Raw genomic sequence first — 27,933 nt, forward strand, 5'->3', positions numbered from 1 at the left:
TATTTTGGAAAAAAGCAATTACAGAGAACGGTTGAATACATTTTAATTAAAATGCTTCTTTTAAAGATGTTTTTTTGGTCTAAAATGCTTATTAAAGGAGTTTAAATGTATGTAATATTGTAAACTATGCTGTACTCACCCAAATAAATTAAATTTGTCTTTTATTTTGTCCATGGGTGTTCTTGCTTAATAATAAATGTTCATCTTTTGATTATTGTTGTAGCCTAGTAATTCTGTGTGTGTGTGTGTGTGTGTGTGTGTGTGTGTGTGTGTGTGTGTGTGTGTGTGTGTGTGTGTGTGTGTGTGTGTGTGTGTTTTTTTCAGTGCATTTTTAGCCAGCATTATAATAACTTTTAAACAATATTTGACTTAAATAATAAAAATAAAAAAAACGTACACGGTTACGAACAAAAAGTACTGAAAGGGAACCAAGCATGTTAATTATAAACATTTAACCCAACCAGCTGGGTCAAAATAACCCAGCATGTGTTCTGTTCAATATTTACCCAGCGCTGGGTTGCCAAAGAACCTAAATTGGATTGTCTTTAACCCAGCATTTTTTAGAGTGTGTTTTTACTGTATTTTTAATAAAATAAATGCAGACTTGGTGAGCAAAAGACATATTTTAAAAAAACATTTAAAAACCTAACTTTTGAATGGTTGTGTATAGTTGTTTTAACTAGACAAATTGATCTAATTAAAATGAGAAATGTAACTAATTTAAATATGCAAATGTAACCAGATTTTCACATTTGCCTTAAAAGACCAAATTTTTGGTTCCCAAAAGAACCTTTCTTAAAACAACTTTTTTTCCCCTCTGTGTAAGAACATTTTAATAATCTAAAGAACTTTTTTCCACTTTAAAGAAGCTTTTGTAGATTGGAAAGATTTCATGAATGTTAAAAGTTCTTCATGGAAGCACAGATGCCAATAAAGAGCCTTTATAATTTATACATAACAATTAAAATGACACAGAATGTATCTCGTACCCATGAGGCGAAATATCAGGTGTAGTTCCTCTTTGACAGTCGATCCAGGAAACATGGGACGGCCTGTCGCCATTTCATACAGGATACAGCCCACGCCCCTAGTGATACAGAGACAACCTTCATTTTACTGCTGAGTTATGATCAAACAATCTCTTTAATTTCAGTGCTGTTATTCTATACGTCAAAGCTTTTAAATGAAGCCAGCAGACATCATTTGAATATATCAGATCAGGACTGTCACAGATGTTTTAGATACGGCGTCTCTGAGAATATTCTCCTATCACAGTTTGACGTCTGCTTGACTGGAGGGTAGTTTCGGGAAAGCTGCGAGGTGGAGATATGGGAAAGACACATGTGGCTGCTGTCACGCTCGGATTGATTAGCCCACTGGACTAATCCTGAGGATTAAACACAACGGCATTTTTATTGAACAGGACGGCTTAGCTTTAAAAAAGCATTTATGTCCGAGTCCGTGTCAGCTATCCAAGGTTGCCCGAGGAGTGCGTGTCAGGGTGCGCGTGTGATGTTAAAAGGTTGTGTCAGGAAAGACAGAATTCAATTTTCTAACTTAATGTTTCTTCTGGAGGACTGATCAACAGTCAAGAGCTCTTTGGCACGATCAAAAGGCAGTTTGTAAATGGGATTTTTTTTTTTTTCTAAAACAAAAGGTTATGTGAACCCATTCATTTAGTTATTTTGACATGATATGTTGAATAAATAAAAAAAGATTGAATTGAATGTGTTTAAGTGCTGACAAAGCAAAAAAACAAACAAACAAACCAAAAAACCTTCCAGTGATGGCAATCATCTCAAAAACACTTTATAATAAATAAAACTTGACTCATGTTAACAGTACTGTATATAATAAATGCTTGGCCTATATGTAAAAATTTTCATCCATTAAAGTTTTAACATTAGATTAATGTGATGCACATTCATCAGTCATGCATATACAAAAAAATTATGATTTATATAACTGCACTAATTTACTGAATTTATTTAAATGCAAAATAACCAGGTATATGTAATTATCATACATCTAATTTACAATATGTAAACTGATCTCATACATTTTAATTAAGTGAATATTGCTTGTTCCACCGCTAGCCTTTTATTTTATCATTTTATTTTATTTGCCAATTAAATGTATTCAGTTTATTCAAATTAAAATAATTTGAATGAGTAATTGTATTATTATTTTTTAACTCATATTGATGCAAATACTAAGCTATGCCATGATTTATTTTGAGTGTACAGAGTTAAATTGAGTAAGTGATTAATGACAATATTTTCATTTTGGGATGGAGTATCCCTTTAAATGGCTACATTGGCTACCGTAGTTAAATGGCTCAATGTATCTAGAGAAAGAAAATATGAGTGGTGCTTTTTTTTTTACAAGTTACTGGTTGCTGCGATGTTGTTTACTGACCCAAGTCAAAAGAACCTGGTCTCCAGTGTATATCATGATTTTAGATTGTGGACTATTTTTGCATTTTTATAGTCTAGCATTGTGTATGAGCAGTATTATTAGTTTAGCTTGAAGCTTTCCTGATGTTAGCAACACATTGTGGCCGATGCCTTACTGTAGCTCTATTGTATTCAGTGTTTTCTAGCAGCGGTTTTTGGGAGAAACATCTTACCACATGTCTATCGGTGTTGAGTACTCTGTGGAACCCAGCAGGACATCAGGAGGTCGATACCACAGGGTCACAACCTCATTCGAATAGGTTTTTGTTGGGACAGATTTTGCTCTGGCCAAACCTTAACAAGCAAGATTAGAAGATAGTTAAGGCGATGAACAAACGTTGCTGGAGAGTCACATAGGAGACAGCTGCTGGGTAGTTTGCTAAAAACAAGTCAGATATTCTTTGTACAGTGTACCAAAGTAAATGCATCAGTGAAAATTCAGGCCTTGTAAGAAAGTCTCACCAAAGTCTGCCAGTTTGAGTTCTCCCTTGTCATTAATGAGCAGATTCTGAGGCTTCAGGTCCCGGTGGAGAATCTTCCTCTTATGACAATATGATAAACCACGAAGAAGCTGGAACATAAATATCTACAAGGACAGAGAGGCGGATGTTAGCTTTTCTAAACTTAAAGTACCAACAAAGACAGCATTTTTAAATGTAGACGGCTGCCTTCTAAGATGCCTAATTTTGAGCAAATTTTAAAGCAACATCACATGTATCCACTGCAAATTTGATATATATATATATATATATATATATATATATATATATATATATATATATATATATATATATATATATATATATAGTAATATTTTATATTTATTTTTAATTAGTTATGTTGATTTGTGTGGTGTGTTTTTAATAGCTTTTAATAGTTTTTATGTAGTTATTAGTATATTATCTATAGTTAAACTAAATGTTTTTTGAGTTCTTATATATTTTATTTCAGTTTATTTTACATTGCATTGAAAGGGATAATGAAATAAAAATTGTTGTGATTTACACTTTAAAGCACAATCCCAGAATGCATTGCGAAATGCATTTGAAAGTTTAAAATTCAGCTATTACTTTTTTTTATTCATTAGACAAATATCAATGAAATTTGTTTAATATAAAATTTAAAAGACCTTATTTTATTTTATTTTATTTTATTCCTGACACCATTTTTTTATCCATGCGCAACGTGATGAAGTGACATGCAAAAAGCTATTAGCTGTCAAATTAGAAAAGTTGATTACTGCTGTTAGTGTAGTTTTTATTAATTGATAAATTTTCAGCCTAAATTCCCCATTACCATAAAACATATGGGCTATTTCCAAATCATTAGATGCTGTTAATCAGTGTTTGAAATGTCAGCAAGAGATCTAATTTCTATTTAATTTTCTTTTAATAAATTGACTTATTAGTCATTAAAACAAACTAATTAGTCAATTATGGGTTCCCAATGCTCTAATTTCCACCAGAGTTTTCCCTATAGGTAAGAAAAATCACAAATGAGACCTCATTGTTTCTCTGCATGGGTCTGCTAGGTAGCCCCGCCCAGTGAAATCTCATTGGTCCAAAATCCTGCTCTTCGTAACTGTATATTGAGGCATATCTTTTGATTGGCTGTGATTTTGTCGAGCAGCTTTGTGCTCGAAATCGACAAATGACTTGTCATTTGAAACTTAGCAACATGTTAACATGTCACACTCTATCAGAATCAACCATCATGTCTCTATTACGATTTAGCGTTAGGATGCTGCTTATGTAGACAGCTCTGTTGAGTTTTTATTGGTATGCTTGTTGATGTTTTTCACTGTTACCTTCACATTGTGCATGCTCATTAGGTTTCCACAGTTGTCGAGGTACTGCTTCAAGTCACTGTCCTGCAAAGACAATAGGTTATGACTAGGGCTGCAACTAACGATTATTTTGATAATCGATTAATCGGTCGATTATTTTTACGATTAATCGATGAATCGGTTTATGTACTTATATTTTAGTTTTGCCAATTTTTTCCCCAAGTAAATTATTAACAAAGGGTCTTTATCATTCAACATAGACTTTTTAGAGATTTTAATCATTTTGCATTGTCATATCCTCATCAAAAACATACCTGGAGTTGTGTTTTATTATGTTAGTTATCCTTTGTCGAACTCTTCTGCAATCAAAACACTGACCCATACATACTCTAGCAAATTTCACAAGGAGGTTTCAAGTAATGTTTTCACCATGGCAATCCTTAGGGCTCCTAAAGTAGTTTAACATCCCGAAGAAAGCTTATTAAGGAATCTTTCAGAACATATTATCACGAAGAATAAGAATAAAACAGAATTAAAATTGCAGTAAATTGCATTTTATTATTTTTTTCCTGTAAACACACAGCTTATAACTGGGAAACAGCTTTATAGCTTATGCTGTGAAATCGTAAACAATCCTTCGAATAAAGTCCCAATGGCATCAAACCTGAATGGAACTCACATTTTAAAGTAAAATTTTAAGTAAAATCCATCAGAAGGTTGTCCAGAAAAAAAATTGGACACACAAAAAACCTGCTGTGTAAAAAAGGAGCAGTGAATACTTAGAAAAAAGTGCATTTCAAATACATTTAAACATTAACCTCTCTCAATCAGTCATAATTAGGCTGCAAGACTGAATTATGAACTGGTAAACGACAAAGCTTTAAATGTTAATTGTTAAAAAGCAATGTTATCAGCTTTTACGACTAAACATTTGCAAACAACATTGTACTGCAGAATCTACACAAATAAAAGTCTTTGCACACTGTGATTTTGATCGGATTTAAATATGTAGTGGTCCTTATAACAGTGCAAAATTCAAAAATGTAATAAAGCGATAAAATGTTAACAAAACAGCTTATGCCTGAACTGACAGGAATTCGACTACCTTTGGGAAATGAGGCAGAACACTATTCACTCATTATTTGAGAAAAACTTTGCATTGCAGTGCAAAAAGGTCAACATGTCCAAATGTTCAGGGCTTAACAGTTTGGCTTGCTCTCTTTTTGCTCCCACACTTTGGATGACTTCGTCCGATTAGTTTTATCTTCCGCTTTTTTCTTTTTGTTACTCGAGCTTACTCCACTGCCGCCTGCCTCACCCATCACGCTGAATGCTGCAGAGAGACGCTGTGCGGGAAGCACGTGACATAAAACGAGGCCAGCTATTGGCTAGTCGCTGCTTCTCCTGCTGTACTGGCTGAGTAAAACCTCCGGTGGCTCATTACTGCCACACTTTGGTCACCGCAGATTTAAAATATGCACGAAATGAGCCGCTTATGGCAAATAAAAATTATTTAGCAACGAATCGATTACTAAATTAGTTGACAACTATTTTAATAATCGATTTTAATCGATTAAATCGATTAGTTGTTTCAGCTCTGGTTATGACGTTAAAATGGCATTTAAAGCAAAGACTGGTCCTGTCACTTTGAAGAGAAATATATGTCAAATACCACCCTGCCCAAAATCACAAAGCACTGTGGGAAGAACTGTAGCCTATACAGATAGCTCCTCATAGCATCCAAAAGAAAGCTGTGCGAAGTGGCTTACCAGATACTCAAAGACAAGGGTGAGACATCTGTCCGTGTGGATGATGTCATGCAGCGTTACGATGTTGGCGTGTTTCAGGTTCTTCAGCAGCGACACTGGCGCAACACAACAACAATATGATGACAATGAGCACCAATAATTATATCCTCCAGCAGGGTTGTGCAACATCCGGAATTTGAAATGAAATTGGCTTTTGAAATTTTAATCCAGTTCCTGAATTTTAATCAAGCCAAACAGGATGCAGAATTGTTATTCAAATTAGAAAACTATTCTAAGAGTTGTTTTGTAATAATTCATACTGAAAAATGAGACAGTATTACCCATAAACAGACAACATATTTGCTATTTCTGGAAACATATTAATAGTTTATTTCTTAATAAAAGGCAAAAAAAAAAAAAAAAAAAAAATATATATATATATATATATATATATATATATATATATATATATATATATATATATATATATATATTTTTTTTTTTTGACTCTCTAACTCTAGAACTCTCTATTCTAATTATTTTTAATGTATTTTTCTTTTTTTATTAAGAAAAAAATCCCCCTCTAACACATAAACTCTATTTCTTTTTCTAACTGCTTGTTTTCTTATATATATGTATAATAAAAAGAAAACAAATAGATAGACCAGAAAAAGAATAGGGAACTGTTTTGCTATATGTACTGCATTAGGCTAACCTTTTTTTGGTTTTGATTGCTTCTATTGTCCTAATTTGTAAGCCGCTTTGGATAAAAGTGTCTGCTTGATGACTAAATATAAATATATTGAAATATTTTACCAATATGTGTGTACATATTTAAATATTTTGGCTAATGAATGACTAATAATGAAAACAAAAACCCTAATCATATTCTAATATGATGATTTGAAAACAGTTGTGCTGCTTATTATTTCTTTAAAAAAATATTTCATGAATAAAAACTTTCAAAAACAGCTTTTAAAAAAAATAAAAAATCTTTAGCAACATTATAAATGTCTTGAATGCCATTTTTGATCAATTTATTGTGTCCTTACTGAATTAAAAATCTCTAAAGAATTATATCTTTATATCTAATTACTCAATATGATTTATTTGTCATTTTAATTAAATAATTACTAATATGGATTTCTAAGAAAATCTTTTTTTATGCAATATGAAATAATTAAATATTAAAGGGAGAATGATTGCACACTTTTGCTGAGGTCTTCTGTCTCAACCTTTTCTTTAAAGAAAGGGATCCCCGTCATTTTAAATCTGAAACAAGTTGATACTTAAATCAAGTCTCAGAGCTGTAAAAGAACTCAATTTTGCCTAACCCTGATCTCTCCAGTCCTGACATGTTTTGTAATGCATTCCATCATGGTGTGTTCCCTTCAGCGAGAGCTCAGCAGCCACTGGGTGGCAGCCTTGCTTCACATGGGAGTTTTCCATTAGCAACCCCGCTCACGTACTCCATCTCATTTAGATGGAGTGATTCAGGATGGGTGAAGAAGATGCCTGTGGCTTGCCAGTTTAGAGTGTATACTCTTTGTGACAATGTGGGTTTTGAGCTTGAAATCATAGTTGTTTCTTTGAGGGAGGAGGACGCTACCTTCCCGTATGGCCGTGCATGGGGCGCCCTCTTCGTGCTCCAGACGAATCTCTTTCAGGGCCACCAGGTTTTCTGTGAGTTTGCTGCGGCCTTTGAATACTGTTGCGTATGTGCCCTGTTTGACAGACAGGAAGACAAAAATATGTCAATCTTCTGGGGAAGAGGAGTGGTGCTGAATAGATCAGTGGTACTCTACTTGGGTTTTGCTTGAGGACCCAGATTTCACTCTGGTAGCCCAAAATGTATTGCACAAAAGCAAACAGAATTGTCTTCTTGTGTAATCGCAGCAATATGACAAATTAAGAGTATGTTTTATTCTCAAATGTCTCTTGAATTTTGATGGACAATCGTTGGTTTGACGGCATGATACTCAACCTGTCTGCATCTGTCTGATTTCACAAGCTTCTACCAAGTGACAGATTAATTTGTGCAAAAATATTATAGAGGTTGACTTGAAATGTGGTCATTGATGTCAACAAGAAACCACTTTGTTTGTCCTAAAAAATAATTGTGGTAAATTGCATTGTGTTTTTGACTTCAACATTGTTTTGTCCAAAACTAATTCAGACTTACAATTCACTAGATGAGAACCACTGAATTAGACCAGTATGAAACTTCACACAGTCCTCAGACAGATCTGTGGGAGTGTTGATCTAGTTTCTAGTTTGGTTCGAGAGCTTTGTCTACCACAATGTCTAGAAAATCCAAACTGCTCTTTAAAACCCGTGATCTGTTGTCTATTAAAGTCATTTCATATTGACCGTGTTTCACTGTATGTTGGCTAGAGATGAGCATAGCTAGGAAAAAATATGTTCAAATTCCAAAAATGCTTTTGATGTTTTATGACACTTTTTGGTATACTATGTTTTAAGTGGATAATGCATTTATTTGGGGAAAAAAATACAGTCAAAATGTTTATATAGTGAAATATTTGTATAATTTAAATGTTTTCTATGTGATGATATTGTCAAATGTAATTGTATTCCTGTGATGCAAAGCTAAATTTTCAGCATCATTACTCCAGTCTTTATAGTGTCACATGATCCTTCAAAATCATTCTAATATGCTGATTTTTCAATAAACATTTCTTAAATTCATTTATTTAATATTTCTGTGGAAATGGTGATAGAAAGTTTTAAGGAACAGCCTTTATTCAAAAATCTTATGTAACAATATAAATGTGTTTACTGTCTCTTTTGATCACTTTATATATATATATATATATATAAAACCTTCAGTGGGTTCAATTTGGTTCAAAGTCTTACTAGGTACTTAGACCTAAGATTGCTCAAAGGCGATTGTCCTTGTAAATTGATAATTCTTATAAATTAATTTGTATAAAAGTCTGCTAAATGACATGCCTATTAAGGTTTATAAATGTGATATTACTGATATTTTACTCACAAAAGAGCAATTTCTAGCTGATGTAATATTTTAGAGCTGAGCATAACTAGAATAAAACCATATCACACTTTTAAAAATTGTATTAATTTCCCTGTCTTTTCCAGGCAGAGCTAAAAGCACCTTTAAACATTAATGAAAACATTTGTAACTGCTAATACAAAGATATGAAAACCTGCTTTACCGCCATTTGTTTCTTTATTGAAGTGAGTTCACTGCAGCCCGAGTCCAGTATTTTTCCAATACTTCAGGTTTTTCTCACGCAGTCATTAGATACGGTATTCCTTGGGGTTGTACTGTATGTAGTACATTATTTCTCACAATTTGCAATGTGCATGCTTTGTTGCACTTAATGGAAAATTGACGGGCTAGTCGCAGTACAGCTTTGAGCATATAAAGACTGATGTCTCTTCATGCCAAAAAAAAGCACATTAAATCAGAATCCACATTCAACACGACTCATATTCACTGTAATCGCCTGCGGGGAATCTCGTAATGAACACATTTGATTCTTCATTTCGATGGCTGCTGTTTTATGTTTTTAATTTTTGCCTATGGCATCTTTTTTTTTTTTTTTTCGCCAAGGAAAGCAACTCACCTCTCCTAGTTTGCCCAACTTCACATAGGTCTCCAGTTTCCCAAAGCCAATGTCCGACTGGAAAAGAATGGAATACAGTGTGACTAACATGTCTTCAGTTTGTTGAAATAGTTTGTTGACAACATTTATGAACCGTTTTAGAAGTTGTAAACAGTGCATGGATATCAGCATATGTAAATAAGCACATTGAAGAGCAAGATGTGCAAGTGAGGCTGTTGTTAGGGTTGCTAATATTGTTTAACGTGAAGTAGAACGAGTGAAGGGCATTGTGTAGGAACAACTGAGGTTTTTCTGTGTGTAGCAGAAGGACACGCTTAGACAATAAAAATAAAACATATTCTGTGAATGTGACCAATGTCTTGAAAGCATGTAAACCTGCTGTACATCAAGTTTTATTTTCAAAAGCAGTAGTAGGCCTATAGTTTGATAGTAGTTGAACTTAATGCTCGCTATAGAGTGTAATGAAGTAAACACACCATTCATTTTCTCCATAGTGAATCATCTTTGAATAGAAGGCTCAACTTAAAAACCTACAAGTCAGACCTACTGTGAGCTACAAGGTTGTTAATCAATATTATATGCTTCTATTGAAGACATCAGCCAACATTAATTCATTTTATTGCATTCAACAGTGGAATACCTGGTGAAAACTACATTTCCCATGATTCTGCAGAGAAATTTCCACCAATCACAGAACTGTGAATGATGTAGATTCAGCTTTCTTATACTCTCAAACTACTATTTGTATGCATAATACGCATTTACATTTCTTTAATTAACAACTTTAAATCAATACTTTTATTTTTTCCAGAGTTTTCACAATGCTTCATGTGATTGTTATTCTTTTCCTTAGTAAAGCCATTCATGGTTCATGCTTTATAGCTCTAAACAAAACATTAAAAAAAAATCCCTGTGGGAAAAATCTATGCAAAAAATACTTCCAGGACCCAGGCCACTGAACAAGCTTGTTGCAGTGCATTCTGGGATACCATCTGCAAAAACACATGTGTTGTTTAATATACAAGCCATTTTTTTTTTCTCAGAATTGTACAATACAAACTCACAATCCTGACTTTTTTCTCAGAAGTGTATGATATAAACTTGCAATTGCGAGTTATAAAGTCAGAATAGTTGGATATAAACTCGGAATTGCGAGAAATAAATTCAGAATTGCAAGATAAAAACTCACCGTTCTGAGAAAAAAGTCATAATTGTGAGTTTATATATCGTAATTCTAAGGTTTTTTTTTCCTTGCAATTGCGAGATTATATCATGCAATACTATATAACTCACAAATGCGAGTTTGTATCACACAAATCTGAGAAAAAAAAAACTCAGAATTGCGAGAGAAAAATTTGCAGTTACCTCATTTATTTTTTTATTCAGTGGTACAAATGGGCTTCCATAGTTTAAGATTAAAAAAAGAAAATAAATAAAATGGGTATCTGTGTACTGTTGTATGCCTATAATGCATAAAAATGTTTACTGGGTTTGAAGCTCTTATGTTTTTGAACAGGATTTGTATTTATGCACTGCAGACAGGTTTGCTTTTCTAGCAATTTTGTTGAGATATTAACTACATATTTATAATTAATGTTCTTTTTTTATTTTATTTTCGTTTTATTGTAGCTATTCAATTTTAAATGCAAAAAGTTTAGGAGGGTTAGATTTTCGTTTTTTCTGTAGTTATTAGTGTGAACTTATAAGTTTTGATTGCTAACTAACTGTCTAAATGAGTTTAGTTTGGTTACTAACCAGTGAGGCTCTTCTGGACATGCGACTGAGCGGTTTGCACGGTGGAGGACTTTCCATCTGTAACTTCTTCAGAAACTCTGGTGGGAGACGAACATCCATGGGAAGAGACATCCTCTTAGTTACATCCTGCACACACATCAAAGAGCTGTCAGCTATTAGCGTGCAGCTAGCACACATATGAAAACACAGCATGTCAAGGTGAATGTGACAGCTTTCTCCACTGCGCAACACAACTCTACGCCTATAGGCAGAGCTGACTATTCTTACCATGACGAACTCAGCATGACAATGAGAAAACCTGTCACTTTTCTCCAGTACGAAGACTCTCACTCAATAAAGGATTCTGGCATAATCTTAACACGCCAAGGCAGGGTAGGACAAAATATTGTATCTTACGACGAGCTGAAGTATAACCAACAATCTTCTTGCATTTAAGAAGCTCAGATGGAGTTAGTTTGTTACTTGATTCATCTCCATGGTTAGGACAGGCCCAAAAATAGCACGACAATGAGGGGGAATCTTATGTACACTGAAAAATGAGAGTACTCCCTGTGATTCCTGCCACTCTGCCTTGTGGCTGAGTTTGTACGGTCGTGCAATAAAACTAGCCAGTGATTCTCAATAAACCCAGTGAATAAAAAGTCCTCCTTTCTCTTCAACGCTCTCCCGTCATGCCTGTGGGAATAAAATAAGGGTGCATGGTGCAGATAAAAGGGTTGCGAGAGCAGAAAGAAGCCGACGGATTTGAAAATGGGAGAGGGCATTCATTCCAATTTTCCCCCTGTAGATTCATGGCCGCTGAATAAGAAAGCTGACAGCCGAGGCAAAGAACACTCCGAATGTGGAGTCTGTCTTTTGTGGTGCCGGACTAACTTACAGGTAATACTTCCACTCCATTTAATGATGGACTCCATCTTTCTCTTTCCTATCATATAGATACTGAATCGCTTGGTTGATTATGGTGGAAGAGAGGAGAAAAACAGGGAAGTTGATCAAAGCAGGCCTCTGATTAATATGTTGTCATTCAGCAATCCACTTGGCATGGTATATTTTGAACTTGCTTATTTATGGCACTATATATGTACACACCACATTTTCTGCTTAAATCCCAATACAATTAGAGAAAATTAGACCATTTCCCAAAATCTATAAAAGGTGCATAATATATATAATACACACACACACAAACAGTGGAGATCAAAATTAGAGAACAACCTACAATTTCATAAATTTCAAGGTCATTGCTTAGTCGCATTTGAAGATATCCTAACAGGAGTAGAAGGGCAGTTTTCTAAGCATATTTCATAAATTAATTGTATTCTGAAGCACGGTATAAAAAAATTCATTAGAAAGTTGTAAAATTATAATTTGATATTTGAAAAAGAACTCTGATCAATATTAGAGAACACTTACATACACCTACAAGTTATTGGTATTAATCTGGCGCCACGTGTTAATTTCCTTAATTATGAGACAAACACTATTTAATTGGCAGCATTCCTCTAATTTTCACTGAGATTGTGGGCTGCTCTAAGGTGACTGAAACCCTGCAACAGGAGGCTGTCCAGATGAAAGCCAAAGGGATGGCCCTTTCAGCCATTACAAGTGAAGTTGGTCATTCCAAATCTGTGATTCGAATATTGCAGCTTTACAATGACACTAATTCATTTAAGTTCCTCCTTAAAGACTGGTCATCCATGTAAATTCATGAGAAGACAGGATAATGCAGAGACTCTCAATGGCAAATCGGTTCAACATTGCAGCTGGAATTGCTCGCCAGTTCAGAGCTGAACAGTGTAAGGATCTGTCTCAGCACGAGACTGGCTCAAGTCTGACTAAAAATGAGCTCTGCAGTATGCAACTCATCAACAGAAATAATCAAAAGGCAAGCCTAACCACTATTGCATTCCCCTGGAAAAAACTTTGCACTCAAGAAACGAACAAAAGGGAAACACAAAAGTAACTGAGAATGCAAATTCATTCAAATATAATTCTTCCTCCCATCTTATATTTTTACCATTACCGTGTCCCTTTAGGGCTGAACTTATAATTTGGATATAACGATGTACCTTTAGGTGCTTGATAATAATTATTAATATTTTACGATTAAAAATGGTTGAGATGTTGTTTAAAGGGGTCATATGATGCGATTTCACATTTTCCTTTCTCTTTGGAGTGTTACAAGCTCTTGGTGAATAAAAAAGATCTGTGAAGTCGTATAGATGCTGTGTGTTGTGAAAGCGAAACTACTTTGTTTGGCCTTCCAAAAGAGGACGATATCCGCTTCGTCATGCCTGGGGCTGACTGTCTCGTCGCTCCGGCCGGACAAGGCATCACAATATGTTAAGATTCGTAACATTTCCGTCACACGCTTGAGGCATTCGGCCAATCACAACACACTGGATAGCTGGCCAATCACAGCACACCTCGCTTTTCAGAGAGATGAGCCTTGTGAAAATCGACGCTTTTCAGAAGGCAGGGCATAGAGGAGAAACAATAATGTACAGTATGTGGAAAATAATGTGTTTTTTAACCTTAAACCGCATAAACATTTCATTACACCAAATGCACAAAATAATGTTCTTTTTAGCAGCATCATATGACCTCTTTAATAAATCGCGATACAATTGGGGGTGGGACTGTGTGTTTATATGAATGTATCTTTGAGGGGAACTGACTATGTTTAGAAAAGTTTACATGGTATTTTCTTTTCATCTTGCCTCTGTATAATGCATATTAAATTAGTGTTCATAACCACAGTGCTGCTTTGTTTACAGTGGCAACTACAGAAACGCTGTATCGCCGCTGTTCCATAAGCACCACCTTCTGAGTGTATTCGCGTCTCATTCAGGCCGTCTGCTGTATTTGTTTCGATCAGATTTTTTTGTCAGATTTAACTTTTATGTAGTATAGTTTCACAAAACCTGTTTTAGTTTCAAATTTTGAAATTATACAATCCAATTTAGATTAAAATCTGCTCATGCTGCATGTATGCAGCATCTTTGTTTGGATCATAATTAAAATAGGCCTACAGAGGTTGCCTCTAATTTTAAATGGAAAGAGCACAGTCAAAGTTTTGTTTGTTTATATTAAAAGATTTCTTTCATTTCTGTTATTCATTTGATTTGGAGTTTGTTTTAAAACTACAATCTTGTTTTGTTATATTTCAGTTTCACAAAGAAATATTTAGCAATTTTGTCTGAGAAATAATAAGAGGACACCTTTTTATTTCTAATTTGTCTTAAATCTCATTCAGTCGTATCGTGAAATCAGTATAGTGAATCGTATCGCGTCATGAGTTGAGTGAATCGTTACATCCCTAGTTTATAGACAAAAACTTGTCATTGCTTTAGTACTATTATGTGACTAGTCTCACCTTAAAGAGAAACAAAGCATTTGATAACGAGGCTTTAGTGCCTCTGGCAAGGACTTTATAAAGTACTCAGACAAGATTACAAGCAGAGCTCCATCAAAGCCTCTGTTAAGAGCACTTGGCTGGGCTTTAGCATGGAGAAGGATGAGATGATTAAACAAGACTCACCTCCATGGAGAATCGGCGGTGCTGGACTTTGTTGCGGTACTGCAGTTGGGTGGGAGATTGAGCCTGGCTGTCTGGAGCCACTGGACTGGGCTGGAGACTGTGTAAACCCAGACTATTGGGCACCACACCTGTAAGACACAAAGACACGTCTTACAGTTACTTTAAAGATATATAGAAGATTCTGGTACCCATAGTTCTCACTTTATATCTTTTTTCACACAACTTTATCTGAAAATAGTAAGAAGATTTTTTATAGTATATTTTTGTATATATAGTTGTTTCTTTTTATCTTTTTTTCACACAACTTCATATTTAATAACTATAGATTTTTTTTTATAGTAGTAACAATGTTAATAATACTTATTATTTTTAATTATTGTGCTAGTATTTTCTGCCTAATAATGATAATGAATCTAAAATATTTAAATATAATGACTATTTCTGAAAACAAACATGTTAACATAATAATAATAATACAAAATAATAAGTTCTTTATTAAATTAAGTAGTTGTCCTATTATTGTCTTGTAAAATTGTTTGGGATGTGAATATAATTTCCTTTATTTTAATTTGGCCATATTAATAGTTAGCATCACCATAAAAACAAAATGTCTGCAGCGTTTTATAGATGTGATGTGCAGAATATGATTATTTTGTCAACACTGTAAGGATTTTCTGTCAGACTGTGGTTCAGTAGATGGAGCTGATAGTCAGAAACCATCCTGTAGCCTCAACTCATTCAATATTTATAATAAATCTTTGACAGTATTCTTGTATCTAAGGTTATTGAGTGATAGGCAAGGAAAAGCACATTTTGTGAGTGAATGGAAGAAGCAGGAGAGCATAAGCGAACACTTCTGAGCATGCTTTACCATAAAAGAAAAACAATCGCTTGATATACAGTATACAGTAAACTTTAATAATTATTTTTTCAGTTGTGTACCCACACTCAAAGTCTATAGGCCATGTTTTAGTGATCCTGCTATGCATTGTTTGGTTGTTGCTTCTATTATTTCAGAAACCTAAATGGCAACTGTAGCATTCATTAGGTCATAAGAGTCGTTTGAAGAGCCTCAACAATCTCTTGTGCCTCTCTTGAGCTGTAGTCGCCCCACCTCTTCTCTGATTAGCCTGCTAACTCAATAACCGTGAGGTCAGCTTTGGCATATGCTGATGACGGCATCATTAATCAAGCCCACCGCAGTTAGCAGAGCGATCACAATTATCACGCCGAGTTTCATGCATTTATGAGGTGGCTGTCTAAGTGCATGTCAATCCAGCCACCCCAATTAATAACGTCTGTGTCAACAGACTGTCAGCGCAAATCCAATTACGCCCCTATACGGCACGTCCGATAAGGACCCACAGACGCTACGGCTGACCCCCTTCGCAAGCACACGGCAGATGCCCACGGCAGCCTGGCATTATCACTGCCAAACCGTGTTTTCGAAGGTGAGAACGAAAATCAAAGTGGCTTTTCTGCTCCATCAGTTCAATTTGGACGAGGGGGCTTGACGGGCCTCCGGAGGCGTCAGGGTGGGAGCCCCTGGTCCATTTCACAGAGCCGTGGCGGCATAATTGAGATCCACCTCATTATTGGGCCGAGCCCGGCGCTGAATGAGAATTGCCTGCCAGGCTCATCCATTCTCATTTATGCCGGTCTCATCCTCTCCGGACCGCACAAATGAACTTATCGGAGCCATTTAGATGGGAACGCCGTAAAATGTCACATCTGGCAGAGACGTCCGGTCGACGCTGTCGCATTACCCATGGCTGTCTTTATTTTATCTGAAATGATCGCGACAGCTGTTTTGCGTGTTCCAGTTATGACTGAATATTAGGGCTGAGTTGCCAGTATCAATCAATCATTTTTTTTTAACAAACCTCATTTAATCTCGATATCCATTCTTTAATAACAAGGTCGATCTCTTAAGGCCCATTAACACTAAAAACAATAACCATTAAGAGAACTACATTAGCATCCACACCATAGTACTGTAATGTTCTGTTTTTTAATACATTTATGTCAGCTGTTGTTTTAAATGTGCAGTATGTTATGTTGCCAGTTAGTGGTTGTAATGGGTACTGCAGTCAAAATTTAAAATATTGATTCCCCACCCCCCTTCTCAGACTCGTGCTCATACGGGTTGCCAGATTGAGGATATGCCACAGGAACAAGCGCAATTCACAATGGAAAGGGGACGAGCCTTACAACATTGTTACAAGTTGATTTCACATTTTAATATACCTTTGGTTATAGAGTTTTTTAGACTGATGCCGAGGCTTTTTAGGTTGGATAGAATCTGCGATCACTGATGAAATTAATTTGCAGGCTTCCATGGCTGCAATATGCAATGTTTTCCACCTACTGGCAACCCACGGTGTTGCAGTACTATTGGGTAAATTAGCAGTGGGTGGAGTCACAAAGACCAAACAAAAACAGACATTCTGACACTGAACACACAGTAGAATAAATGTTATCTTAGCATGTTTCTTAAATATCTGCAAACATTGTATGCTTTAGTACAGTCAAAAAATTGCATACAGCTCCTTTAAATGCTTGATTTCATTCTAATTCCTAATGTTTTGTTGTGCATCAGCTGGAAAAAATTGTTCAGAGAATGATTCCTATGATTTTGTTTCTTTGTGCCGTTAAGAGTTCCATGTTCTCATTGAATTATAATGATTTTTACTTTAGTTTGTTGTAAACTTTATTTATTGGTATAGTTATCGTCATTGGTGTGAACTGGCTTTTAAGTCTTTCCTGTTGATGCATGAACAAAACTTAACTAAATATTTTTTGTAGCATGCCTGCCAACCAAATATTGCAGTTTTGTGATAAGAAACAATGTTTTAGCTTTCAAATTATGTCAATTTTATCACTAAATTCAAACCATAAATGACATTTTGTCACTATTTAATGTGCCATGACAGATAACTGTAGAGCATGTGAACGATCATCTCTTCCTAATTATTACTATAGCATGAAATAAACATAGATGAAGATCAGAAGGTATCTCATCAGAAGGTAATGGTAATGCATTAACCAAAGATAATAAATAATAGGACCTAATTGAATTGTTACCATTTTTTCCTTATCCTGTTATTTCTATTTTATTTAATTTTTGAAAAAATCTGTCTGAATAACAAGTACTGTACCTGAGATATATCCAGATTAACTGATATCGAATCAAGAGCTTGTAAATTGGAATCAAATTGTGAAATCTGTGTCAGTGCACAGCCCTACTGAATCTACAAGTGATTTGGAGTCAGACCCTGCAGTCGCCCAACTAATACTGCATTTGAATTCCTTGTGGTGTGCACAGGTTAATATCGACGGCTCTAATCTCACTTGGCATTTGCTGTTGTCCTGAGTTTGTGCAGGGATCAGAATCCCTCCCTGTGACAGGCCAGAGGGGTATTAGAGTCCTGACCCCAGAGCATGTGTCGACGACAGGGTCAGAAATTGGATCTGAACTGCTTGAGCGACTCGGGCCCCCACCAAACATCAAAGCCCATCTCATCTGATCCGGTCAGGCACACAAACTGACCTCCAACATCACGCTCTCACTGTACCTCTCCGCTCGGGCTAACAGCGACGTGATGAAAGGCAAGGATGACCGCCTGCATCGACTAGCTTGCCCAGACAGTCTCAATGCACAGTCACTGGTTTCTGTACTGACGAACAAGGAGGAGAGATGTAAAGCTTTGAAAATCATCAAAGCTACATGAGGGTGTGAAAGATCCAACTGTGCGAATGGAGGGAGAGACATGACTCTCAGGTCATAGATGGGAACTGACAAAGACTGGGACAGATGCTCACGTTTTGTTATTAATTAAGGCACCTTATGAGAAGAGGAATATCCACTGCATTGTTTTCAGATAAAGTATTACTAAAATATTGATGTCAAAATATGGTATACTCTATATTATGCCAAGAATAGTAGTCTTCCCTTTATATTGTTCATTCAGACTGATTGATGAACATGCCCGAACACAAAAGGCGGGATTTATTGCATGAACCAATCAAAGCCAAACATAACCAGTTTCATCCAATGATGACAGAATTGTCAGTTTTTGGAGATCATATTCAGGTTTCTGACCTTGTCACTGGTTCAGGAAAAGCCATGGCATAACTAATAATAATCACTGTCCTGGTGAAGGATAAAATGTCGGTTTACAAAACAGCTAAACAGTCACTTTGAGTATAAATAAAATGAATAGATGACAGATTGTCCTATTCTCCTTTTTTACTCAGTTTCATTTGTTGTAGCCTTTCATGCCTCCCCTCATTCTCTTTTTAAAACCCTTTTTAGGTGCACAAAAAATGACTAATGCTCCTTTATGTCAATGACAGACTTGAAAGCAAGAGTAGGCCTTTCTGGGCGATCAAAAGCCCGTCTCGCTCCCTCCCTCTCTGTATATAATGAGACTAAGGCTTCAGCCCGTTCCCTTCTTTATTTGGCGAACCTGAGTATCCCCATTAACATGCCAAATTGCAAGGATGAATCACAGTTTCCGTTCAGTGATATTTGATGTTTCAGGTAATAAGGGTGGCTTAGCACTTTCATATTCAAAGGCTATCATACTCGGGTAATTTGTTTTTTCAATGGAAAATCATTAGTAACAGGATTATAACTGCAAAGTGCACCCTGGAGGCTCTTCACTTTCTCAGCAATAGCATCGTTCAACACGTCGTATCAATGCATTTATGTAGATGTTTCCTAATGTTCACTCAGTAACGTGATTTCTGATTGGAGGATGCCAAAGACCTCAACCAATCATATGTCCACTTTACGTTTTTGGATTCTGAGCACAGTAGATATCTCAAAGTAATTTGTTTTCTTCATCCAGAAAGTGATTCTTCTGTAGTGATTTCAATTTCATAAAGCATGTTTAAAAACAAAATTTACTTTGAAGAACTGAACTATCTATAACACTAATGAGAAATCGACCATTCAGAAAAGATTTTTATTTTTTTTTTTAATCAGATTTTCATGTAATTGTTTTGCTTTAAATTAAAATGTGATTCATTTCGGAGCTACTTGATTCGTTCATGGCATTGTTGGAGATATTTTTGAAAAAAATTTGAAAAAGTGTGAGGTCACTGTAAGATATATACGTGTTGTATGTGTACCTTAGTAAACTAGGCTTCAGGCTCTTATGTATTGTGAGATATAGAGTGTACTTCAGCATTTAGCGATACCTCACAACTTTTCTCTCTCACTCTGAAACGTTTTTCGATTCCCCTAGCAATCACACACAGCCAGCATTTTTTTCCCTCCTCTATTGTTCGGCAGCATGAATCTCAACTTGTCTCTGATGTTTAAATGCATGCTGCCATTTAATTGCTTGTTGCCATGACAACGCAGACTGTTAACAAAGGCAATGTCGGGATCCGGATAACAAGAGATAGCTATTCTGTCTCTCAGGTAGCCATCTGATTCATCAATATTTATATCACATCCTGCTTTTCAGCAGATCTGAAATTCAATACCAGGTCCCCCACACAGCCTTAGATGTTTGTTCTCTCTCTCGCTCTCTCTCTCACACTCGCTCTTTCTCTATTGTTCTCATATTGATTTAATTGCATTTTATGTTCACGCCTGGCCTTGGAATGCAGCGGGGGATGGTTTTGCCCAAACAGACGGGTAAATGTTTTGCTATCCTTGATTTGTTAAGAGAGAGGTAAATGTCCCCTAGCCCACATATGCAAATTAAAAAAACAGACAAAGAGTGGAAAACTGAGAGAATGACTAGTGAGAGGAGCGTTGGAGGGCTGGTTGGTGTTGCGTTTCAGTAAACATCAAGAGAATGACGGTTAAAGGAGTAGTTCAGCCAAACAAAAAAGAAAATCCTGTCCTCATTTACTCACTTTCATGTCATTCCAGACCTGTAGGACTGACTTTCTTCAGTAAAAGCAAGAACAAAACTTCCTGTTGACTTACAGGTAATTAGGAGAATAAGAAAAAGCAGATATCATTGTAGTAAAACATGTGACTCTTGCATTATATTACAAGCAGGGCCTATATTGCTACAAATATAACTATGTGTTATATAAAAATATTATAATTATATATAATAATTAAATATTATTATTACTACTGCTACTGCTTCTACTACATGTATTAATAAAACCTAAAGAAATCACTAAAGAAATCAGTGGTGATTTGGTTCTCGAATTCAGCTATCGGCGTATCTTACATAAAGCTATCATACAGCTTCAGATGATCTGAACTTTAGTTAATGAGTCATATAACCTACTTTCATGATCCTTTATGGTGTTTCTGTGTCTTTTTATGGTTTATTCACTTTCACTGATTGTGTCCATATATACATATATTTATTCATGCATCCATCCACACATTTGTATTGAATAATGTTTCTATTAAAATATTTGTTACTCTTGTCTTGACCGCCTGTTCTTGATTCAAACTAGAGCAATTGATTCAAAATTAAAATCTGATTAATGTCATTATATGCTGATTATGAATCACAGTTAATCACATACAGAAATGTTTTTCCCTGAAGAGTTACGTTAAAAAAAAAAATTATTACAGCAAATAAGTAAATCATTGAATGGACATTACAAAAAATAATTTTAGAAGCTAGTATATTGTATTATTATGCGAAAAATGTCTGTACCTTCTGCGCCGTGCTCTTGCTGCTTTCACATTTTCCAGCTGATAGTCTTAAAGAGACGGTACCGCTTTTCATGCAAATCAATGTAATCTCAATGCAAATGCTACAAATGATGCATGTAAACAATTTTATGTAAGATTTGAATGACCATTATACACTCTAATATATTATGGCAATATAAAAATGTATGAATTTATTAAACAGGCTCCTACAGTTGGCTTTCAGTTTCATTATAATTCAGCAGTAGGCGAAAGAAACTGTTATATACTGCTTTCAAACCCCGAATGAGTGAGAGAGAGAGAGAGAGAGGGCGGCGGTGGGCCTTGCTCTCCTTCATTTGCAGATATGAAAAGCGAGGCCCTATCCAGGCTCATCATTTAAATATCACAGTGGCTGCGAGCTCTTTGATCTCCTCGGTGGTAATTGGGGTCGTAGCAGGCGAGTCATTTTCTGCTCTTTCTCTTTCTGGTCCTCTCGCGCTCTATCTGAGAGATTGTCCTCTCCAGGAAATCCAGCTACAATCTGGACTCCCCACCAATATTTCATATCCTTCATCTACCTACTGGACATGTCAAATCATATCCTGGCCTTCTCTAGTGACAAAATCCAGAACCGCCACTGAAGGTTTCAAGCAAATAGCTTGCTGGGCGAGCAAATACAAGGGGACGCGCTCAGGAGATTTGTCTTTCCTTCATTTCTTAGATGTCCAGTCTTGGGGAGAGATTGCGTAAGCGGTGAATTTTTGAGGTGAAATCGGAAAAGGGTTGAACAGTTTAATTTTTCCTTCTAATTTTTAATAATAGCTTTAATATTTTTAGCTGTGCTGCTTTAAAGGAATGTATTTATAAATGCAGAGAGGGTTTTCGCATGCAGACACCATGTTGTTATGCTGTCAGTATGGTAAATGCTCTCCATAGAGTTGCATCTCTAAATTCATCCGTTCTAAAGCACTGCTGTTACTGCTTTTGTAACAAATCTGTCTTCAGCAATATATTTCAAGGCATAATACTGTGTTTTATGTAGTTTTGTATATAGCTTATGGTTCTTTAAGCCATATATTTGTTGAATGTCTGTCACTTACTCCTTTTTGCATTCGGTTGGTGCTACGTACGAACAAATGACATTAAGACAAAATGCATCAAAACTGTATTTTTTTTCTGTTTTGTTCCATCAAACTGTTTTGATTTGAATGATTTTGATTTTCCTTCTTAAAATTTCAAGATTGATATTTTAATGTACAGTATATGAATCATTCTGATGGGCTCTTCACTGTATTAGAAAACAAATGGAACAGTTAATAGAAAATGTATAAACTCTAAAAGTCAATTCATAGATATCTAATGTATATAAATGTAAATTTATACATATTGATATTGTAATTTATATTTATCTATAATGAAAATACTAAATATAAAATGTAAAATTTAATATATAAAATATTTAAATTGGCTATTTATAAATACTACATATTATATTTAATACTAATCTGTAATATATATACTAAATATTTATTTATACAGTGCTTAACAAATTTATTAGACCACCTGCCATAATGAAGAGAGAAAATAAATATTTTAGGAATCTGTCAAAAACATGTTAAAAAATAAAAATACTATCATCATTTATTTACCAAATAACAAACTGAAACAACTAAATAGTCTTTATTCACACATAATAACAACAACAAAAAACCTTCTATATTTTATTTTTATTTTGTTTGGCCTCTTTCTTTGGCTTTGATAACAGCTTGCATTCATGATGGCATTGTTTTTATGTACTTTTCCACAGTCTCTGTTGTTACTGACTTCCAAATAGTTTCTAGTTGTACCCAAATACTTGCATTTGAATAAACTTTTGTTAACAATAATTCTATTTTGTATTAGAAACACTACTGTGACTAAAGAGGCTTACACATACTGGTGTGGATTCACCATTACAGAAACGTGAAAATTTATTTTGGTATTTGGTATTTTGGTAATCACCAATACGTTTAGTTTAGGGCAGCCCAAAGAGTGAGTCTCTTACGATCATCAAGGCTGTATTTATTTGATCAACAATACAGAAAAAAACAATAATATTGTGTAATATTTTTGCACTTTCTAATAATGGTTTTCTATTTTAAGGTCCTTTAAAATATTATTTATTTCTGTGACGCAAAACTCAATTTTCTCCTGTCTTCAGTGTCACATGATCCCTCAGATATTATTCTAATATGCTTATTTATAATCAATGTTGGAAATGGTTGTGCTGTCATTACAATTGCAACCTATATAGCTATGTTTCGATCACCCTGTTTTTAAGCGCATTTTGAAATATCGCATCAGAAATGAGTGATGGAAACGGCAATCTTCAGAAAAAAAATCCCTTAATTTCCAAAAATGTTTTTTATGCTTGCTTGAGGTGGTTTTTGACTTGTGCGAAAAAAGGTTAATGCGAATCATGGGAGATGGAAATGCATTTGCTGAATAAATTCTGCATGCGCATGGATGGAAACCTGGCTAATGTTGGATAAAATACTGAAGTAGAAAATAGAAGCAAAGCCCTGCAGTTTGACCCTTTGTAGTGTCTCCTCAGAGTCTGTGAAGAGGTCAAAAGGAATAATAGATATGTCTGACAACATCTTCATACAGCTAACTGTTTGAAAGCATCGGTTACCAGCACTCTGTCCTGAAATGACTTTCTGTGCACCGGGACATGCACTAGTATTTGTGCTTGCCCTGCCGGTAGGCTGCTGACCCTGGATGCCAGAGTATGTGTGTGTCCTATTTCTTAGAGGCCTCAGGGCTCAGACAGCCCTCTGCCCAGACAGCTTTCTCCCATTGGGCTCCAGCAGAGTCTGTCTGCACATCTAAACACACGTATCAGGTCTATTAAGAACCTTCCTACATCTCTGTGAACTTCCAAGAGCTCAAACCTCCCTTGAGGAATTGTATCGGAGGCTTATGTCTGTATTAAAGCTATCCCATAAGTCCCATGGGGCCATAAAACAGCCGGTGAGCTAGTAGTTGCTGGGAGAACATGAATTGGTTAGGGTGAATTGCCTTGCGACTTGTTTCCATTGTGTTGCATTTTTTTGATCACGTTCTGCTAATTTTGTTGTGTTGCAGCTTATGTTGTGATGTGCTAATTCCATTGTGTTGCGGCATGTTTCCGTTGTGTTGTGCTGATTTTGTTGTGTTGTTGCGGCTTTTTTTCATTGTATTGTGCTGATTTCGTGGTGTTGTGCAATATTGGGTGACTATACAGATTGGTTCAAACATGGCTATGCAACAAGGTCATGTGTGTTGCAACGACATGAGGGTGAGTAAAAGATGATATAATTAGAATTCCTTTCATTAAAGGAAACGAAACATTTGTCTTTGCTTTTTCTCCAGGCCTAACTTCCTTTTTCAAGTAGACATTCCCTGTTCGGAGACAAAAGCTCTCAACACATTAATAATGCAGAGAAATCGAGCTGTCATTGAAACAAAGGTGGCTCAGTGGTTGAGGTGAATCACTGATAAGCCATGTTGCTGTGCCCTTGTGGGTTTGGACCTTTCTCTGGGGTGGTGATTAAAGATCTGGGCTAGTAACTGAAAGGTTTGTAGGTTTGAACCAAGAGAGACCGCTTGTAAAACTAATGTTACTGTTAACCTAGCCAGTGATATTTTACTTCATTATGGGGTTACAGGTGACACATGCAGCTAATTATACAGAATTGAAACTAGGTCATCAGATGTTAGGCACATTTTGTGTCATAAGGCTTTGACCCGCTGGACTATAACTGATTATGTAGAAAACTATTAGGACTCCTCATTTACAAATTAATTAATAAAAGAACATAGAAGGCTAAATACTTAGACCAAAGACACTTTCATATGATTGATGTCAGGGCTTCCGTGCATATCCCAGCAAACATAATGCACTGCTTTGGCCATCACTGTATGATGTTAAGTCATGGAAGAGGGAGTTTATGTTAAGGTAAGAAAGTGTTCTCAGTAAACCGTGAGATTAGTGAAAGCAAATTAAAGAGGTGACATGCATTTGAGCCAAGGTTTTTTTTTTTTAATTGTTAACAAAAACTGTTTTGAAAAATGTTTTGTTAACCCACCTGCAGTGTTAGGGTTAAGAGACAATAGGTTTGTTAATAATTATATTTAAAAAAAAAATGGTGCAATTAAATATTTACTGTTGAAAAGTTTGGGGTCAGTAAGATTAATTTTTTTTATTTTATTTTATTATTTTATTTTTTTATTTTATAGAGAGAAGTCTCTTATGCTTACCAAGGCTGCATTTATTTTATAAAAATACAGTAAAAACATTAATATTGTTAAATATTATTAAAATTAAAATAACTAAATTTTAATCATTTAATAATCTTTTAAAATGTCATTTATTTCCGTTATGCAAAGCTTAATTTTCAGCAGCCATTACTCCAGTCTTCAATGGTCAAATGATCCATCAGAAATTATTGATTTGGTGCTCAAGAAACATTTATTATTGTCAATGTTAAAAACAGTTGTGCCGCTAAAAGTTTTTGTGGAAACAGTTGTAGAATTTTTTTTCATAACTATTTGATGAATAGAAACGGATTTTATTTGAAATGTACAAGGTATATATAATTTTTACAAAGACTTTCTGCAATTTGATCAGTTTGATGCATCCTTACAAAAAAAAAAAATCTTTCTGACACTAAATTTTAATGATTGATTGATTTGCTTTTTATTTACTTACTGCCATAGGGTTTGTTTATAATAAAAAATGGTGAAGTGGTGTAATGAGATGTCTAACAGTTCAGAGACTTAAATATAGAGTTGCACATACAGAGTTAAATTTGACTTAAACTTTGAATTTTGCAATGCACCATTAAATCTCTCAGGAATGCTCTGTTTTGTATCTGTTTTGTTTTTTGCTCCACAGAATTCATAGGAAACATGAGTTTTGTGAAAGGCCCTCAAGTCATTTTTGGTCTAGTTATTTTTCTCCTGACGTGTGTGCTTGAATATAAGCTATTTGATGTGCACCTGAACACCTGCTTCCTTGTTGTGGTGTTCATGTGATTGTTTTGATTCGTACCTCTGAGCGAAACCATTCAGACACTGCAGTCCTTGCCGTTTTTCATCGGAAATGAGCACACTCTTTATTCATGCCTAGCCAGAGGGCCACACAGACAGCTGGTGGTTATTTTGATGGCTGTCTCTAAATGAGATGCCTCTCCTTTCAGTTCTGCCCAACACACATTACATTCATCCTTTGCAGTATAAACTACTCAATGAGATTTAGTGTGTGTGTGTGCGTGGGTGTTTCTGGGTCTGTAATTATGTTCGAACCCTCCAAGGAATATGTCGAAAAGTCATTTTGTAAGCATTATCATTAAATATAGCTTACATCTTTGTGGTAATCAAGAAACACTTGTTAACTAAAAGACTGCGCTAACATTTGCATGATGGCTCCATCATGGGCGCCTCTCCATGGAGAATGACTCGGTTGCGTCTCGATCAGTGATACATCACAAATATAATGAGATAATGAGATAGACATGCTGGCAGGGAGGAAATATGAGGTCCGACTCCCTAACGTGACTCGGATCGGTTTCTTCCACATTAACCTTGCAGTAATTGAGTTCTTAAAATCTTAGGTACATGGGCGAGAAAATTGGAACGAAGCGCTCCATTTCTCAAGTTGTTTCTGATGCTTTTTCCATCCCGACCCGTAGACGGCTCTCCCGCCACGCTTGGCTTGGAGGTTCATTTGCAGCTGGAGGGAAGGGGACGGGGTAAATAGACGAAAAGCGTTCTTGCATCTCCTCCCCGCCTGTCCTCGGATCCGCTTCCTCCTTCCAAACTCCATCCTGCTCCAGCTGTCTCCATCGCTGCCGTGTCTCCCGGTGGTGGAGGAAGTAACAGCTTACCGTCCCATCAGCCAATGGGAGCAGCTGGTTCGTGGTGGGGGAAAAATTGGGCGTTGTGGAAACAGCTGTCTCAGACAGCTGAGGAACCTGATTGCTCCCCAAACAAATGTTTTGTTCCCAGCATGCAACCAGGTCCAAATCCCCATCCTGCCATGGACCAAGGGTTCATCGCCTGGTTTCTTATTCAATCTTGTGTAGCCAGAGTTTTGTCTTATAACAAAGTCCTATGCACCTTACAACTTATTCTGACCAGGAAATGCTTGCTTAGACAGGAAGAGATCATTGGAGTGACCAAACTATGCCATTTAGGGCAAATTTAGGGCAATTTGATGTCACTAATCTTCACTGTCAGTTTAAAGGGATTGTTCACCAAAAATTGAAAATTACCCCAGGATTTACTACTCACCCTCAAGCCATCCTAGGTGTACATGACTTTCTTCTTTCAGATGAATTCAATTGGCATTATGTTGAAAAATGTCCTGGCTCTTCCAAGCTTTATAATGGCAGT

General features: G+C 35.7%; 1 protein-coding gene and 1 long non-coding RNA gene across 4 annotated transcripts in view; one reads left to right on the forward strand and one right to left on the reverse strand.

Annotated features, from left to right (window-relative positions):
- LOC122138881 overlaps positions 1-27,933 on the forward strand; it is a 125,736-nt gene that overhangs the window by 9,369 nt on the left and 88,434 nt on the right. Inside the window, exons 3-4 of one of the 2 annotated variants that reach the window (XR_006155857.1) lie at positions 12,141-12,232; positions 18,220-19,704. This is a non-coding gene — a long non-coding RNA (uncharacterized LOC122138881). Of the gene's footprint in view, positions 1-12,140; positions 12,233-18,219; positions 19,705-27,933 lie in introns of those variants that run through there. The other variant, XR_006155858.1, reaches the window with a different exon arrangement.
- The window catches only part of LOC109079852 (cyclin-dependent kinase 18-like), a 96,912-nt gene that overhangs the window by 9,135 nt on the left and 59,844 nt on the right, over positions 1-27,933 (reverse strand). For both annotated transcript variants that reach the window (XM_042733766.1, XM_042733765.1), the window contains exons 3-11: positions 14,895-15,022; positions 11,354-11,479; positions 9,599-9,655; positions 7,600-7,714; positions 6,012-6,106; positions 4,264-4,326; positions 2,919-3,042; positions 2,630-2,750; positions 990-1,087 (exon numbers count right to left, since the gene is read on the reverse strand). In XM_042733766.1, the coding sequence (XP_042589700.1) occupies positions 990-1,087; positions 2,630-2,750; positions 2,919-3,042; positions 4,264-4,326; positions 6,012-6,106; positions 7,600-7,714; positions 9,599-9,655; positions 11,354-11,479; positions 14,895-15,022 (927 nt within the window). The remainder of the gene's footprint in view (positions 1-989; positions 1,088-2,629; positions 2,751-2,918; positions 3,043-4,263; positions 4,327-6,011; positions 6,107-7,599; positions 7,715-9,598; positions 9,656-11,353; positions 11,480-14,894; positions 15,023-27,933) is intronic.

The sequence above is a fragment of the Cyprinus carpio genome, chromosome B11 (genome assembly GCF_018340385.1).
Source record: "Cyprinus carpio isolate SPL01 chromosome B11, ASM1834038v1, whole genome shotgun sequence".
NCBI classification, from domain to species: Eukaryota; Metazoa; Chordata; class Actinopteri; order Cypriniformes; family Cyprinidae; genus Cyprinus; species Cyprinus carpio.